General features: G+C 53.6%; 1 protein-coding gene across 1 annotated transcript in view; it reads right to left on the bottom strand.

Annotated features, from left to right (window-relative positions):
- DLG3 (discs large MAGUK scaffold protein 3) overlaps window positions 1-15,419 on the bottom strand; it is a gene marked incomplete at its 5' end in the record, with an annotated part of 79,502 nt that overhangs the window by 55,850 nt on the left and 8,233 nt on the right. Inside the window, 2 exons of the mRNA XM_082062228.1 lie at window positions 12,341-12,496; window positions 14,372-14,520. Coding sequence (XP_081918354.1) covers window positions 12,341-12,496; window positions 14,372-14,520 — 305 coding nt within the window. The remainder of the gene's footprint in view (window positions 1-12,340; window positions 12,497-14,371; window positions 14,521-15,419) is intronic.

Raw genomic sequence — 15,419 nt, forward strand, 5'->3', positions numbered from 1 at the left:
ATGTTACACTGAAATTTCCCCAGCTGCGAGCTTAGGGCAGTCATAATGTTTGTGGACAAGCAAGTCTACAGAGCCTGTCCCCATCATGCTGGCCTGGAGCAACCAAGCACAGCACTACTGCTGAGCCCTCAAATACAGCTCCACAGGTGAGGCTCACCTCATTGTGGCACTGACCCAAAGACCCAGAGATGCAGCAAGACAAAACAATGGCTGCACGTAAGAATGTGCTTCTAACCTGCAGAGCTCAGTGTCACAGGACACTGCAGACCCCAGGAGCTCACTGAGGCACAAAAGGATTGGATGCCTGCATGCAAAGCAAGCTTCTTAAGAGTTATTTTAATCAATGAAAAACTGTGTTTGTGTGCGTGGAAGGAAAGCATGTAGTGTTGGCATTAATAGAGAACTTCACACTTCAGGCTTTAAGAAATTAAGATCATCTCCACATCTACTGCTTCTTGTGCCATCTCCCACAGCTCATGGTGCTGGCCCTGCAGGAGGACGCTGGGCTGACAAGCCCTGTGCTCTGGGGAGATGCTGTGCCTCCTGGGCAGCCAGGGGGGACCAGGGGGCTGGGGGTGTCCTCCATGGGGAGAGGGCATCTTGTAGCAGTGAGGGCAGAGGTGGGAATGAGGGGAGGACTGACTGGGCAGGGATGAAACTGAGGAAGGGGCTTGCTGCACCAAAGCAGAGCAATAAGGCCTGTAGAAACAGGCAGGTGGCCAGTGTTTCCCACATGAGAGTAGAAGGACATGAAATCCATCTTGGCTACCCACTGTGTCCCACCCTTCAGCACCTCTGAGATCTGAGTCACGTCATCAACGAGATGTTCCTAAAACCTGTAACACAACCATAACTAACTACTGCTCCAGCCCAGCTGCAAACCTCCCTTCCATCACAGTTCTCACCCTGGAATGGCTTGGTTCGGCTGCAGGGACCACGCAGTGTGTAGAGCCCCACTGGCCACCCAGTGAGGCCCTCTCCACTACCATGGGCTTCCATTGAAGCCACGTTTGGGTCAAGGTCAGGCAGAAGATGCAGGTCTAGAAGCATCTGACTTCAGTGGGAGGAGATCATTGGGGGAAGACTCATTCAGAGTTTGTAACCCTAACTGCTCACATCTGTCCCCCTCCATAGATGTCTCCTCCTTTCACTCAGTCCCACGGTGGGGGCAGCCAGGGATGTGGGTGTTCACTTAGGGGAGAAGTGCAAAAGCAAAGGACAAGACCTGCTAGGGAAAAACACTTTAATAAGGAGCTGATTGACCAATTGAGAGAAGCATTTGATTTTTTTCAGCCCATAGTAGATTGGAGTGCGTCCTCCACAAGGAAGGTCTCTGGCAGCCCCACATGGCTGTGGGGCAGCCATGCAACGGGCATCCTCACATGGGAAACAGCCTGGCCACCAGCCCTGGCATTCCAACACCACTGCTTCCTCCCCATGCTGCTCACCAGCTCGCAAACTCAGGAGCTGCTCCATGATCTAAGAAACCTTCTGCTGCTTCCCCCAGCTCTATCAGTGCCTCATCGCCACCTGCAAATGGAGGGGCCTTGAGCCTCAACTGCTGCAGTTCTGACAGAGCCCTTCCCCACCCGCTGGCAGTTCCCATCCTGAAAACCTGCAAGTCCCATTTTAGCTGCCACAAGAGTTGTTTAATTCCTACTCATTTGTAGTGAACTGCATCTGCTGCCAGCTAGCCCCCATTAAAAGGAAAAACAAAACCAAAACCCCCTGTTTGCTGCCGCCTGCTTGCAACACTCCTTAATGCTGCGCAGGGCTTGGGGCATGTTATCGAGCTCATCCTGCACTTCTCCAGCTTGCTTCAGTGAGTAGTGGCGTTTTGGCTACTGGGAGTAGCACTGCCAGAGCTCAAACAGTGTGGGCACCTGCTGTGGGGTGCCCAGGCGTGGGTCTGGCAGGGCAGGCACAGTGCCCAGCACCCCCAGGCAGCTGTGGGCATCTCATCCCAGTGATGTGGGCATTGAGCAGAGCTAAAGGACCTGAGACCTGATTTCCCGGCAGGTGCCTTCGTGGAGGTAAGTGATTCAAGGAAACCAAGAGTTCTTTCATCCTCTACCCTCTTCCTACTAGAAGCCTGCCCGTCTTATTTAAATTCAGCTTTGGCAGCTGCTCTTTTCACAGGTGCTAATTTCAGCAAATTGTCAAGAAATCCCCGGAGATGGTGCTATTTACACGGCACGAAGGCGGCACGGAGCTACGTTTTATCTGGTGTTGCCGGCATTTCAGCCCCTGTTGTCGCCGCCTTCCTCTCACATGAAGTCCTGCGGGAAGAGGAAGGCAAGTGTGAGGGACCAGGAGCTGGGGGTCTGTTGCACCTACAGCCTTTCTAGGAGCAGAAGACAGGGCAGGCTGAAGGCAGGTAGGTCCTTGTAGAGACAACAGTCACACGAGTGCCATCGTGCTGCCCCTTGCCTTTAGCCCAAGGGGGAGCTGGGTCCTGACAGGGGAACTGAAGCCACGTGTTAGCTCTGTGCCTGGGTGCAGATGGGGAAGGTGTCATCTTTGTAGGGACACCCATGCTGAGGGGGGAAGATGGGCGACAGTTTAACGTGGGTGAGGTACCTTTCTCCACCACAATCACCAGCAAAAAGCTGCCCAATGCCCACTGCGCAAGGGAGGCAGCAGGGTCTGCGGCCACCCAGCTGAGGACAGGGGGGTGAGGAGCACAGGAGGTAAGTGCACAGGGGGAAGCAGGAGACAGGGAGATAAGCAGCAAAGGGAGGAACCAACCGAACTTGGCTCAGTCCATCAGTTGGTTCCTTAGCACTACCACAGACCCCCATCCACCAGAGGTTTGCTATTTGCTGTGTTTGGGGCTTGTCAAGTGGAACTTGAACACGCAGAGCCAGCTGCACAGCTATGGGCAAACGGGGCCGGCAGCTCCTGTGAGTGTTGAAGGGTTTGCACAATCACGGGTGAGTGGGACAGGGCAGGATAATGAACATCTCACGCTGAGACTGTTCCTCCCTGCCACCGGCAGCGGTTCACACTGGGAAATGTGCAACTGGGATAATAATAACTAGGCATACCGAGGGACTGATAGCTCTCTGCACTCTCAGGGCAGTTGCCAAAGAAATTATTCTCCTCCAGGGCAAAACCATTTTCATCTTGTTAATGATCCCTGATACGTTGCCCACTGCTACTACACAGTTCCTGTATCCTCACTTGTGGCAGAAATGGTGTGAGGGTCTTCAGTAAACACCACCAGTCGCTTTCTGCAATTGAAATAACGGCCAATATAACATCTTCCATGGCTGATCTGGCAGGGCAGAGAAGGTGCCTGCAGCAGAGCCATGTTGTCTCTCTATAAAGGAGAACCTGGAGGCTCTATTTAATACCAATCAACTGCAGCAGGCTTTATGGATTTCCTGACAGCCTCACAATGCCCACAGCCGCTCTCCCTATCACCTGGCAGGGAGGCTCCTGCCTTGTGCCGGAGCACTTGGAGCATGGGCAGGTTGTGGGCTGCCTTCCTGGGGAGCCCTGCTGCTGCGCGGGCACAGCAATTATGGCACTGCCATGTCCCGTGGTCTGTGGTGCCAAGTCCTTGTGTGTGCCTCATGTCCTTTAGAATAAAGCACATTTCCAGCCTAATAGAGAAGAAGAAAGGATTGAAAATGTGATCAGGACACAACTTCACCACTCTAAGCCAGAGTCAGAGCGAGGTATTTCAAAGTCTCATGTCTTTAAGAGAATGGGTTGATACTGTTTTGGTCCTGTACCTTGATCTCCAGATAGTTGTGCCTAGTGTCACTCCACCAGACATCCTGTTTCCCTTCATTTTTCACTAGTCCCAAGCTGTCCCTGGGTATGCTTACACACTGAGACTTAGCGGCAGCCGAAAACAGCCCACTCATGCTGTACAAGGCTGTTGGAGGTCTCCTGGCCAGCCCTGCCTAAGCTAATGTGTCCTTGGGGCCACAAAGCCCTACGAGCCAGGTCTCACGGGTTCCTCATCAGGAGCCACCCTTGCAGGAACCAGTCCCACCCTCAGAGTGGGTCAACACGTGGCTCTAAAAGTGCTGCAAGGGCTCACTCAGCACCACGCTGCTCAGATCTGTAGCTGCCCTGGGCAGCACAGACCTGCCCAAAGGGACCTTTCCCAATATCCAGGCCCAGGGATGTACTTTCCTTGATTATTCCAACCCTGTGTGGCGGATGAGAAGGAGAACTTTGTGGGTCCACACTTTCTCTCTTTTGCGCGGCCAACCCTGCTCCAGCCTGACCCTTCCAGACAGAGCAAAGCCCATTCAGCAGCTCCCACAGCCCCCAGCCAGCGGCTCACGGGGATACTGGTGCCTTGTCTGGGCTGTGCTACCCAGGACACACGTTCCTGCGCAGGGGACAAAAATGAATGCTGGTGTCCCTGGGAGTCCCAAGCACCTGCGGTGGACTGGAGGTGGGCCCCCAGCTGGCTCTGGCCCTCCCTGCCACCACTGTCCTGCCTCCTTTAAGGGAGAAAGGGCCGCTCGGAAATTTCTGAATGGCTGACCCCGCCCCTGCCCCGCCTGCCAGTCGCTCGGCCAATCAGCGCGCGCGCCGCAAGCCCGCAGCCGGCTCACGGGCCGCTCTTAAAGGCGCAGTGCTGCCACCCTCCTATCCCCTTTGCCGCCTGCACTCCAGGACAAGACACGACTGTTTCGGAACCTCCGACGTGACCTTCAAACCGTGCCCAGCGGTGGGGTGAGGAGGTGTTCCCGCGGCACGGGCACATCCAAACACGTGTGTTCCCAAGGAGCAACACAAGCCCTAGTGACAGATGATTTCAAGGGATGACGTGCAGCTCCCCTGTCCCTGGTTTGGACAAGAAATGGTCGGGTCCCAGGGACTGGGCATGCACAGGGGCCAGAGTGCACAGCTGGGTTGAGTTTCACCCCAAAGGCAGCCAGACTGTGAACTCTGCCCCTGATACACAGTGTGGTGAGGGCAGGCAGCTGGGAGAGCTCTTTTTCTGAACCAAAGCAGTAATGCAGGAGTGCTCCCACAGCAGCAGAGCCCCAAAGCTTACAAAGCTTCCCACAAAAACACCCCATGAGATCCAGCTATGCAACATCTACCACCGCACAGAGCGGAAATAGCTGTGCAGTACGTGCAAGGGGAGCAGGAATGAACAGTGCAGCAACAGGGCTGCGACATGCTCGCAAAGCAGCGAGCAGAGCTTGCACCTGGCTTTAGCAGTGAATCCAGCTCCCGGACCAGCCCAGGTCTCCCCCTCGCACGGCAGTGCAGTGCCCCCTCACTTGCTCTGCCACAGCTCCTCCTGCAGTCTGCTGTAGCCTGGGCTGTGAAATGATCCAGCTTAAAAATACTGCTTAAAACAGGGGGACAGCCTGGCAGGACGTTGCCACGTTTCCTGGACACAGGCAGGTGGGAAGCTGGTTGTGAAGCAGGGCAAGCGACACCAGCCAGGCATGATGCTTTCCATGCCAGTGCTTTGGGCACAGATGCTAGTGTGCCCGAGCGGCACCAGCCTTGAGAGCTATCTAGGCCACAAACTGCAGGAGGTCTTTACCTGAGCCTCAGTACTTGAAATTTAGGTGCAATGTCAGTGAGGCTCCTGCAAGGTGCTTTGTACCTTCAGGCCACAGGGCTCCACTGGGCACTGCCCTGGAGCAAACACTCGCTTCCTGCAGCAGAACGTGAGGTTGGCTTGAAATGCTTGCACTGCTGCAGCCATGCATGCTCCAAGCCCCTAGAGCAGGCAGAGCAAAGCAAGAGGTAGCAGCAAAACCCAAGGGGAGGCAGCACAAAGCAAGAGAAGGCAGCACACAGCAGAGAGCACTTTTCAAAGGGCTCATACTCAGATTCACAAGAGGGGCAATTCCCAAACCTGCATTCATCCACTGTCTTCCTGGCCCTGAAGTTCCCCTAGCTCAGCTTAAATGTAACTGCTACTGCATTTATAAGGTCCTAAAATTACATTTGACCCTTTGAAGGCAACCGCCAGGCTGATGTGGCCCCAGTGAAAATGAGTTGGACACCCCTGCCCTAGCTGCTACCAGTGCCAGGGATAATGGATCTCTCAGCATAGCTTGATACTGATTCTTCAAATCCTAAAGACTGAAAACCTTCATAAGCAGTTACCGTGGCTGCTCTATTTATAACTGCTGCTATTGCCTCTGCTACCAGAATCCTGATTTCCGTCCAGCCTGATGCCATTAAGATGCAGTGACGTTCTCCCAGCTCTAGCGCTCCAGATAGAAAGCAGCTGGCCTGCCAGGCTCTGCCTTCAAGCTTGGTTTGTTACTTTAAAAAATGGTGAGGAGAGACCATTTGTTTTGCAGAAACACACCCAGGAGATTCGTCCTCAGCCTCCTGAGATGCTGGGGTGGCTGTGAGGGAGAGCAGAGCACAGAAGCTCTGCACTTTGAGATGCCCTGGTTGCTTTGTCGTATGGGAGATGGGCTCCAATGCTTCACTTTGGTCGCAGAAGGAACATGGTCAGTTACCTGACAAGGCAAATCCGGAAAGGAAGGACCTGGGTGCTGCAGTGGGGACTCTGCACCAAGGCTGAACCAGCTCATTTTGGAATCTTGATGAACAAAGCAGAGACCCAGCAGGGACAGTGTGGTGGCTCATGGAGCTCCTGGCCAAGGTGCTGAGTGGGCTGGCCCCTGTTGAGTCCCCATCCAGCTGAGATGTCTGTGAATGTTTTGCTTTCAGAGATACGCATGAAACCCATGAGTGCAAATCCCAGTGTGTGAGTCCCCCCAGCAGTTGTGCTTGTCTGGGGATGGGCAGACACATGCACTAAGTGGAGGCAAACGAAGATGAAGCATGAATCTGGAGGGAGGATGGATGGGCTCCAGGCTTCTCTGGATGACTCTGGAGGGTGACTGTCTCTGGGACACTCCCCAAAGCCTTGCCGTCACTGTACCCTTTCCGCCAATGTACACACTTGCACCATCACAAAATACCTTCAAAACAGTGATGATGACTCGGGTGAATGGACAGACCAACAGTCCTATGTCTGGCAGGGCTTTCCTACCCTGTGCAGTCAGAAAAGACTTGTGATCTGCTAAGGTTCTTCATTTTGCTTCTGGTTTTAGACAGAAAGTCCCCAAATAAAGTAGGAACAGGTGGCCACACATGAGCCTTTGGTTTCCCAGCTTAGTGGGTCTACTTACTTCATCCTTTGCTGAAGCTGTATATTGAGCTGGGAGAACCAAGGGCTACGCATCTTCTTGTTCATCTCGGCAGCAGGAATAGCAAGAGCCTCTAGTAAAGCTGAGGTCATTCAACCCCAAAACGTCCACTGAAGTGACAGTTGTTACAGACACAGCCCATGCTGACCCCTCTTTGTGCAGCAGCATCCTTAGGACACAGGCAGCTGGCTGCCCAGCTGGGTGTTCGTGCTGTGCTGGGCTGATGTGTGGCTCAGTCTGAGGATATTACTGCAGACAGACACCCTCTTGGCTTCAGCACTTTGGCTTTCGAATCTGTGTCTGCAATGTTGAAACACAACACTGCTGGAGAGCATCTGAATGCAGGGCCCTAAAGCAACCTGCAGGCACAAAGCAGCTCAAGTAACACCAGGGCAGCAGCTGTGGCCTCTGGGCTGTGGGTTGCTGCTTTTTGTCTCTGCTTCTCCTAAAACTGAACATGCTCTCAAAGGTGCATGGGGCTGTAATGGGGAGGTGGGGTCTCTCTGGGAGCTGGCTGCTCCTCTGCTTCCAATGCTTAAGTATTACCCACCTTCCAGGATTTTGTGGTCGGAAGGGCTGATACTGATGGGCTCGAGCTGAGATAAAACAGTGGCCAGTCTGGCTGGCAGTGATGGCTCTGGCTGCCTGCCCAGCCAGCCCACAGAGAGCCCACAGAAGGGCATGTGCAACCAAGCAACCTTGTGGGGGAACTTCTTGAGGGGGCTGCATTAATTGTCAGACATTCGCCTGCATCAGAGACCCACTTCATTTCCCTGACGCTCCTTGCAACAGCAAACAGCAGCTTTGTGCTTCCCCTCTCACACACCTTGCAGAGAAAATGAAGAGCGGTGGGGCCGCAGCCAGGGCAGGGGAGATCCAATTGCTTGCAGGGGGCATTTCTGCAGCTGCAGCATCTGCCACACACCAGCATCATCCTGACCTGCTGCAGGTGCCCAGAGCCGCTCCTGCCAGGCAAATGTGCAGAGCACAGGAACACCCTTCTCTTTGGCCAAAGGCAAAATGAGAAAGAGGAAAAAACACTAAAGAGGACGAGGGAAGCAGACAGCCGGTCACCACGCTGGTGGCACAGCCTGCCTTTCTCTGCCAAATCCCCTGGGCGAGCTCCATGAACCTTTTTGGCACTTGATCTGTGGGTTACAGGACAGACTTCTTCAGTGGCAGGTGCAGCAGGGAGGGTTCCTAACACCCTGACGGGGTGTTTCTGCAGAGCTGGGCTGTGTCCTCACTGGGATGCAAGGAGGGAAGGGGACACTTCTGGCCTTGGTCCAGCAGGGCTAAAGCCCAGCTCGCACCTGGCACGCTGCAGGCACGCCGAGCGGCATCCTACACACCCACAGCCTGCGAGAGCAGCAGCACACCCCACCAGCAAGGTTTCCTATTCATCAGCGATCTTGGAGCACACACGGAATGTCTGTCCCCTGAATCAGTCTCGCTTGCTCTCTCCATCACGTTACGACCTGCTGCTGCCCAGTGTCAGCTCTTGGGCTGAGCGAGGACAGTGCCGCGGCGTTGGCGTCGGGCAGTGAAGCGATGAAACCCTTGGCAGGCAGGAGGGAAGGAGGGACACACGGGCAGGCAGCCGTGGGAGGGACAGCATTGCACTGGCGTGATGACAGGAATGAAGTCAGAGCGGCTGCAGAGCTGTGCGGGGAGGCAGGAGAGGGTGGCAGGGGAAGAGCAGCTTGTCCTCGCAGGCGCAGAGTTTTTGCTCATCAGCAGCATTGTTCTTCTTTCATTTATCTTTACAGCTGGCTGCTCTCTGTTCCCTGCACGGAGGATGAGAATGGTGCTTACTGAGAGGAGCAGCCTTCCTGCCAGCCTGTGGGTGTAGGCGAACAGCACTGGCCACGGGAGCATCCTCACGGGTCTTCCCAATGCAGATGCTCACAAGCCCTCAGCAGTCCTGCTAAGGCGACCACTGGGCTCAGGGAAAGATTGAAATGGAGGATTCGGCAGATAAAACCCCACAAACCCCAGAGCGCAGGCAGGATTGTGCCTCTGAGTGCCTCAAAGGGGCATTACGGCTGGCCGAGTCCCTTTGCTCTTGCCCTGTTGGGGCATGAACATCCACTTTCTCAGGGAGGGATGGTTTCAGCCCACTTAGCCTCGCCATCAGGAAGCACATGTTGTTGCTGTCTTTACCAGTCCCACTTCCTTTGCAGCAGCTATTTGCACACCACAGGGCTACTTGGAGTGCACACATATCCTTGCCAGCAGACAGAAAATTTCCTGTTCCTGGAAGTGTTTGTGCGGAGAGGCAATTTATTTCTCATGCGTCTTCCTGGCTAAAGCAGGTTACCGTGGCTTTTTCTCTGCTATCACCATCAGGGAGAGCTGCAGGCAGGGGAGAGGACAAAGCCAGGAGAATAGAGAACAGATTTACATTGATGGATGTGATAAGAGAATTACACTTACTTTGGACAGGACAAGCCAGTTCATCATCTTGCCTTTTATCAGTGGCAGGGTGTCCACTAGAGCTCTTGTTCCTGGTCTGATAGCATCAGGGGGGCAGCTGCTTTGCCTTGCAGCTGGTGCTCCCCTGCCCTAGCATTAAATATCACCTATTATAAAAAACTCCCCAGTTCTTCCAAGTGCCATTTGCCATCTCAAGTGTTTTCCTGAAACCCACTTTGGAAATGCCCATGGCAAAAAGCACATGTGGAAGGCTGAGGAGCAAGAAGTCACTGTGGAGGTGGGCAGGAACTGGGTGTGTAGGTGTTACCCAGCCCCGACACTGTCCTGCACGCTGCCACTGTTGAGAATCGACACAGGAGGTGACGCTGGGCAGAAGCTGAGGTGTCCTCAGTGCCTTCACGCAGGTGTGAGGGATGAGAAGCAGGGCCTGTGCTGTGGTCCATCGGCATAGCCTGCCCCAGGTACAGCGGATCCCATCTCATGGTCTGGATCGCTGACATGGGGAACTGCTGGAAATGCTCCCACTCCACTGAGGCAAGGCCTGTGTTCAGTGATGGAGATGATATCTCAGGGAACCGGCTCATTGCTGTGTCAAAGGCCCCTGTATCCCAGCATAGGGGATGCTGCAGAGGAGCAGTGCTTGAGCCTGCAGCTCTCCAGCACCACTTGGTCCCAGTTTCCAGGAAAGCTGCTGGGTGTTCACAGATATCTGAGCTTCAGGCAGGAGGACAGGCATGGCTAAGCTCAGCACTGAACACTACCATCCTGACGGTTTTTCCCCTCCAGGTCCTTATTCTGCCTGTGCGCAGGCTGTGAAGTGGCCATCTGGCACAGGCTGTCCAGAGAGATGCCCCATCCCTGGAAACATTCAAGGCTGGGCTGGATGGGGCTCTAGGCAATCTGGTCTGGCTGAAGATGTCCCTGCTCATGGCAGGGGGGCTCAACTAGATAAGCTTTGAAGGTCCCTTCCAACCCAAACTATTATATGATTCTTTCATCTTCTGGGATGAAAGATGCTGCAGATGAGAGCACTGCCAGAGCACAGCCCTCCCAGAGCCCTGTCCTGCCCACACGGGTCCCCACCACTCCTTCCCTCTTGGGGCAGTGACCCCTGCTCTGGGCCAGCAGCTGTGTTGTCCCCACGGATGGGGGACCCGGAAAGCACCAGCACCCGGCACAGAGGACCAGCTCCTGACCCATATCGACATAGGCTGGGGAAGGAGGAGGCTGAAAAGGAAAAAAAGCTTCAGAAAAGAATGACAGGAATTATTTCAGGGCTGGAACAACCTGCCTCACACTGAGCGAGTGAAGAAGCCAATCTGTTTAGTTTATCTAAGGGAAAGTTAAGAGGGAACTTAGACGCATCTATAAATACCTACATGTTGGGAACGTTTCTGATTGCCACAGCCCTTTATCCTAGCAAACAAAGGCAGCAAAATTTCCTGGGGCTGGGACTTAAAGCGAGAGAAATCCAGGCTAACAGCAAAGTGCAGATTTTTTAATGGGAAGGATAAATACCCATCAGGTCAGCCAGGCTGGGCACACAGCAGATCTCCCATCGCATGAAGTCTTAGAATCAAAGCTCGGTGGCTGCTGCTAAAGGAGACATTGCAACAGTCAGACATTTGGGGCTGGATGCAAGGGCTGCTGCACTCCAAAGCCTGGGACAATGAGGAAGAAAACCCCTTAAAATGTGACTGTTCCCAACAGATCAGGCTCTCCCTTGTTGTGTGTTTTGCCCCATGACTGTCCCATCTGCAGTTGTGGTTCCCTCTCCCTGGTGAACAGAGACCAGCAGCCGAGCTCATCCTCCTGTTGTGTTCAGAAAACCATTGTCCCACCCTTCCAAAACTGGCAGAGATTTGGTGAATGTTTGGAAACAGAGAGAACAGCAAGAGCAAAAGGAGAAATTGAACAGTAAGGGAAAAAAATGGGGCATTACCCATTTTATTGCAGTCCAGAATAAGAAGAGAAACATTTAAAAAGGAGAGAAAAGAAGCAGTGCAATTTTTGTATTTGAAGTATTTTGGAAGAAGACTTTGACTTAGCAAACAAGCATTATTTCAAACTATGCCAAAGAAAACAACATTTTCATATACTTTTAAATCTGCAGTGAGCTACATCCATCCCAGCCACTCCATCCCTCCCAAAAGTGCATTTTGCCCTTCGCTTGTCCCTAAAACTCCCCTTGAATGCGTAGCCCAAGTGATGCACTCGCACCGGGAGGAAGCTGAGATTTATGATGCACATCCAAATAAACGGTGTCTCCAGGTAAATAAGACAGCAGAAAACAAAGCTCCTGGTAAGCTGAGGAATGGACCTGCCATTTAAGAGCTCAGAGAAAAAAAAAAAAGGAAATCTGCAATGTGGGAGTGTGCCAGCGCGGGGGTGAGAGCGATGGGGCTGGGAGGATTTCCAGCTCCACGCGGCCTCTTTATTTCTGCACCACATCCTCCTGCCCTCCGAGCCCTAAGGGCTGACACCAGGCCATGGTAAATGCTAATGTGAGGGGACAGTTTTGGTGTCATCCAGTCCCCTGGCACAGGTGACTGCTGGATTTCCTAGTCTGAGCATCACCAGAATAGCCACAAGGAAACACTGCCGGCCCCAGCGGAAGAAAACGCCTCCCCAGCACCATCCCCACAGTGCTGTGGGGACACGGCCCCAGTGCTGTCCCCTCAGTGCCAGCCGCCGGCTGGGCTGGCGGGGGGGGACGTGGTGTGGGGCGCACGGAGGCTCACCTGGAGCAGGGTGCTGCGAGAGCCCAGCACCAGGCTGCAGACGGTGGCTGGTGCCTCTGTCCTCCGTGCTGTCACCCTCACCAGCCGCGGTGGCGTCCCTGGTGTGCTGTCCCCAGCCCCTGCGAGAAGCCTCTGCTCAGCATCCTGGGATGGATCCTGAAATGAGACGGAGGTACATGTGGGCAGGGCAGCCCAGCTGCCTCCAGGCCCTCATGCTGCTTCTGGAAGGGCCAAAATGAGCTCTCCCCCATGCAGGGGGCTCATCCCGCCTTTGGTGAGCATGCCTCTGTGACAGCCTGCCCTAGCACTGGCCCCATGGGCAGGGGGTCACTGCAGGTGACAAAGCCTGGCAGGCAGGGACTCTCGGGCTGAGGAAGAGTTTCTTCTTGTGGTTCACCAGTCAGTTTAGCACAGCATAGTTTTCATCCCCATGCAGAATATACTGTTCCCAATCTTTTTCAATGCATTTGTATATCAACTCTTTCACACGTACATCTCTAATAGCATCAGACATATCACTCTAAAGATGCACCTGGTCAAACTCAATGCTATGAGTTATGAAGTAATCAATGACTGAAGAGAGCAGCATCATTTCAGGAAGAGAAAAAATGTCCATAAACCGCTTAAGTGAGGGACCCTTGCCATAGAAGTCACTTGTCTGGTACAGGAGGATGTACTATGTACCATGCAGCTCCCTGTTGCATTTCATGTTTCAGCAATGCAAGATGCCGCAAACATATTTTTTGGAGAAAGGAGGAGTGATTTAATGGCATTGATGGGCTTGTGCTGCGTTCAGCACAGGGAAGCCCCAAGACCAGCTGTTTTGCTCATCCCCCTGAGTTCAGGGCACTGCGCGGGGAGCAGGACTGGCCCTCATGCCAGCTGTGCCAGGCCCACAGCTGCTTCCCCGCTTGTTTCCGCATTGATTTTTAAATGTCCTTATTGACTGTCACATCTCCTTGAGGCCTCACGGACTGGCCTGGCTGCAGAGACCAGTGGCTGTTGCCAGCAGGTCTTGCTGGTGGGTGGATCAAGGCTACAGGAAACTCAAAAAAACGAAGTGGGATCCCACTACCTACAGTATAACATCACTAAAAATTTCTTCAGAAACATAGACTAGATCTGCAGGCTTGCCTTAACTAGAGGGACTGTTAATGTAAAGGCAGTGAAGAAAAAAATGCAACTAAAATGGTTCCTGAGTCAGTGGGTAGTTTTGTCTCCCCCTGGTCTTGATCACCAAACTCCTTTACAACGTTCCCCATCAGGAGACGTCATCCCTGTGTGCTATTCAGATTTGGTGTTCCCACAGGTACATGATGGGAAGCTAGTTCAATCTGTGAAATATGGTGTTTATCTGATAGGGTTATTTCACCAAAAGGAGGAATCCTCAAATATTGTGCTCAAATATTCCTGTATCCCCAGTTCAGGGGAACCCTGCAGCATCCCATGACAAGGCATAAGGCAGTGAGAGTAGGTCAGGAAAAAAGCCTGCAAAGGCATAAGGCAATTTTATTTACCTTGGTGCCTTTGCTATAACTGAGTCCCTACTGCTCAATTCCTGTCTCCCCACCTGGTGCCATATCTTTTATAAGGCTGTTGAAAATTAAAGAGAATGCAAATAAGAGAGACAGAAGTTACCTGAGAGCTGGGAAAAAAATCCTGAAAAGGGAAACTTAAAAGACTCAACCTACTTCACTTATCAAAAGCAGCCTGCGAGGTGGCTAGATTAGAGAGCTGAAATGTCTCTGTGGGAAACAGTGTCAGACGGGAGCAACTAATCCAGCTGCAACAGCAGAGCAGCAACCAGAGCTGGAGCTGAAGCTATTTGCATTAGGGGTAATTCAATTAACACTTGTGAACCAGAGAAGTTGCCTCATTAATGAGACAAGCTATGACAGAGAATGTGTAGGAACACCCTGGGTGCGAGGCGGCCGGGCTGTGGTGGCCAGCAGCCCCCCTGCCCCCTGCCTCCCCCTTGGTGCAGGAGGTGCAGGCTCTGGCCCCACAGCACCATGCCGGAGCAGCTCTTACCTCGGGGAGGTTTTGGGGCTCTCTGGGTATGACTGTGGAGCTGGGCTTGCTGGCCCCGTGCTGCTGCCTGGCTGTGTCACCACGTGCATCCCGGCTGGGAGGCTGCAGGGGTGCGGAGCGCAGCGTGAAATCGTAGAATTCGTGGATATCTGCAAAACAGTGTGAGAAAAATCCACAGGACCAGGGAGGCAGCAGGATGCCAGTGTCATCCGTGGGGTGAAGCACCTGTGCCCAGCCACTCTGACCCTAGAGCATCATACATCTGAGCCCTCTGTGAGAGGGTGAAGGGCTAGGACAGGGCTCTGCTGGCTCCTCACCCTTGCTGTGCTGCCCACCATGCCCTCCCCGGCAAGACAAGGGGTGCAATGTGGTGCCTGGCTGAGGGCGCAGTGCCTCACAGCTGTGGAAAGCACAGACATTTCCACGAAGCAATGACCATATGCTTCACGGGGACTAAAAGCAAATTGTGCTCAGCAACAACAATCATAAACCCAGCCCATCCCTCCCTTTTCCAGGCTGTGTCAGTCCCACGTGTGGTCCCATGTCCCTTCTGCTCTGAGAAGCCTCCTGCATCAGGCAGCCCCTGGTGCTGCTGGGCTTTTCCCTCCCCAGTGCCCATGGACTGTGGAGGGGCCCCCTTCCCATGGGAGCAGGCAGAGAGGGCACAGGACACTGGGACAGCAGGCTCACGGTGTACAAGCTCTAAAGCTTGTGGCTACAGCTGTGTTATCTCCTTCCCCAATAAATTCCCTCTTCTCACCTGGCATGATACTACCTGTGCACTGCCACAAGCAGATGCCAGGTATCCTCGCTCTGGGCTCCAAGGACCTGAGGCTGCTGCTGTAAATCATAGTGGCTCTGGAGAGAGGTGTGAGAATGGGGTGTCCCAGCCCTCACTGCTCTAGAGACAGTTACGGGGTCACAGCAGGACCTGATGGCAGCTGCTGCCCAGGTGTAGCTCCAGAGGGGCTGTGGGAGCCCAAACCCTCTCCTATCCCTGGCCAAGAGTGTTTTACCTTCTCCCTGTCACACGTGGAGGATTGTAGGA

The sequence above is a fragment of the Streptopelia decaocto genome, assembly GCF_964273445.1.
Source record: "Streptopelia decaocto genome assembly, chromosome: 10".
Taxonomy (NCBI): Eukaryota; Metazoa; Chordata; class Aves; order Columbiformes; family Columbidae; genus Streptopelia; species Streptopelia decaocto.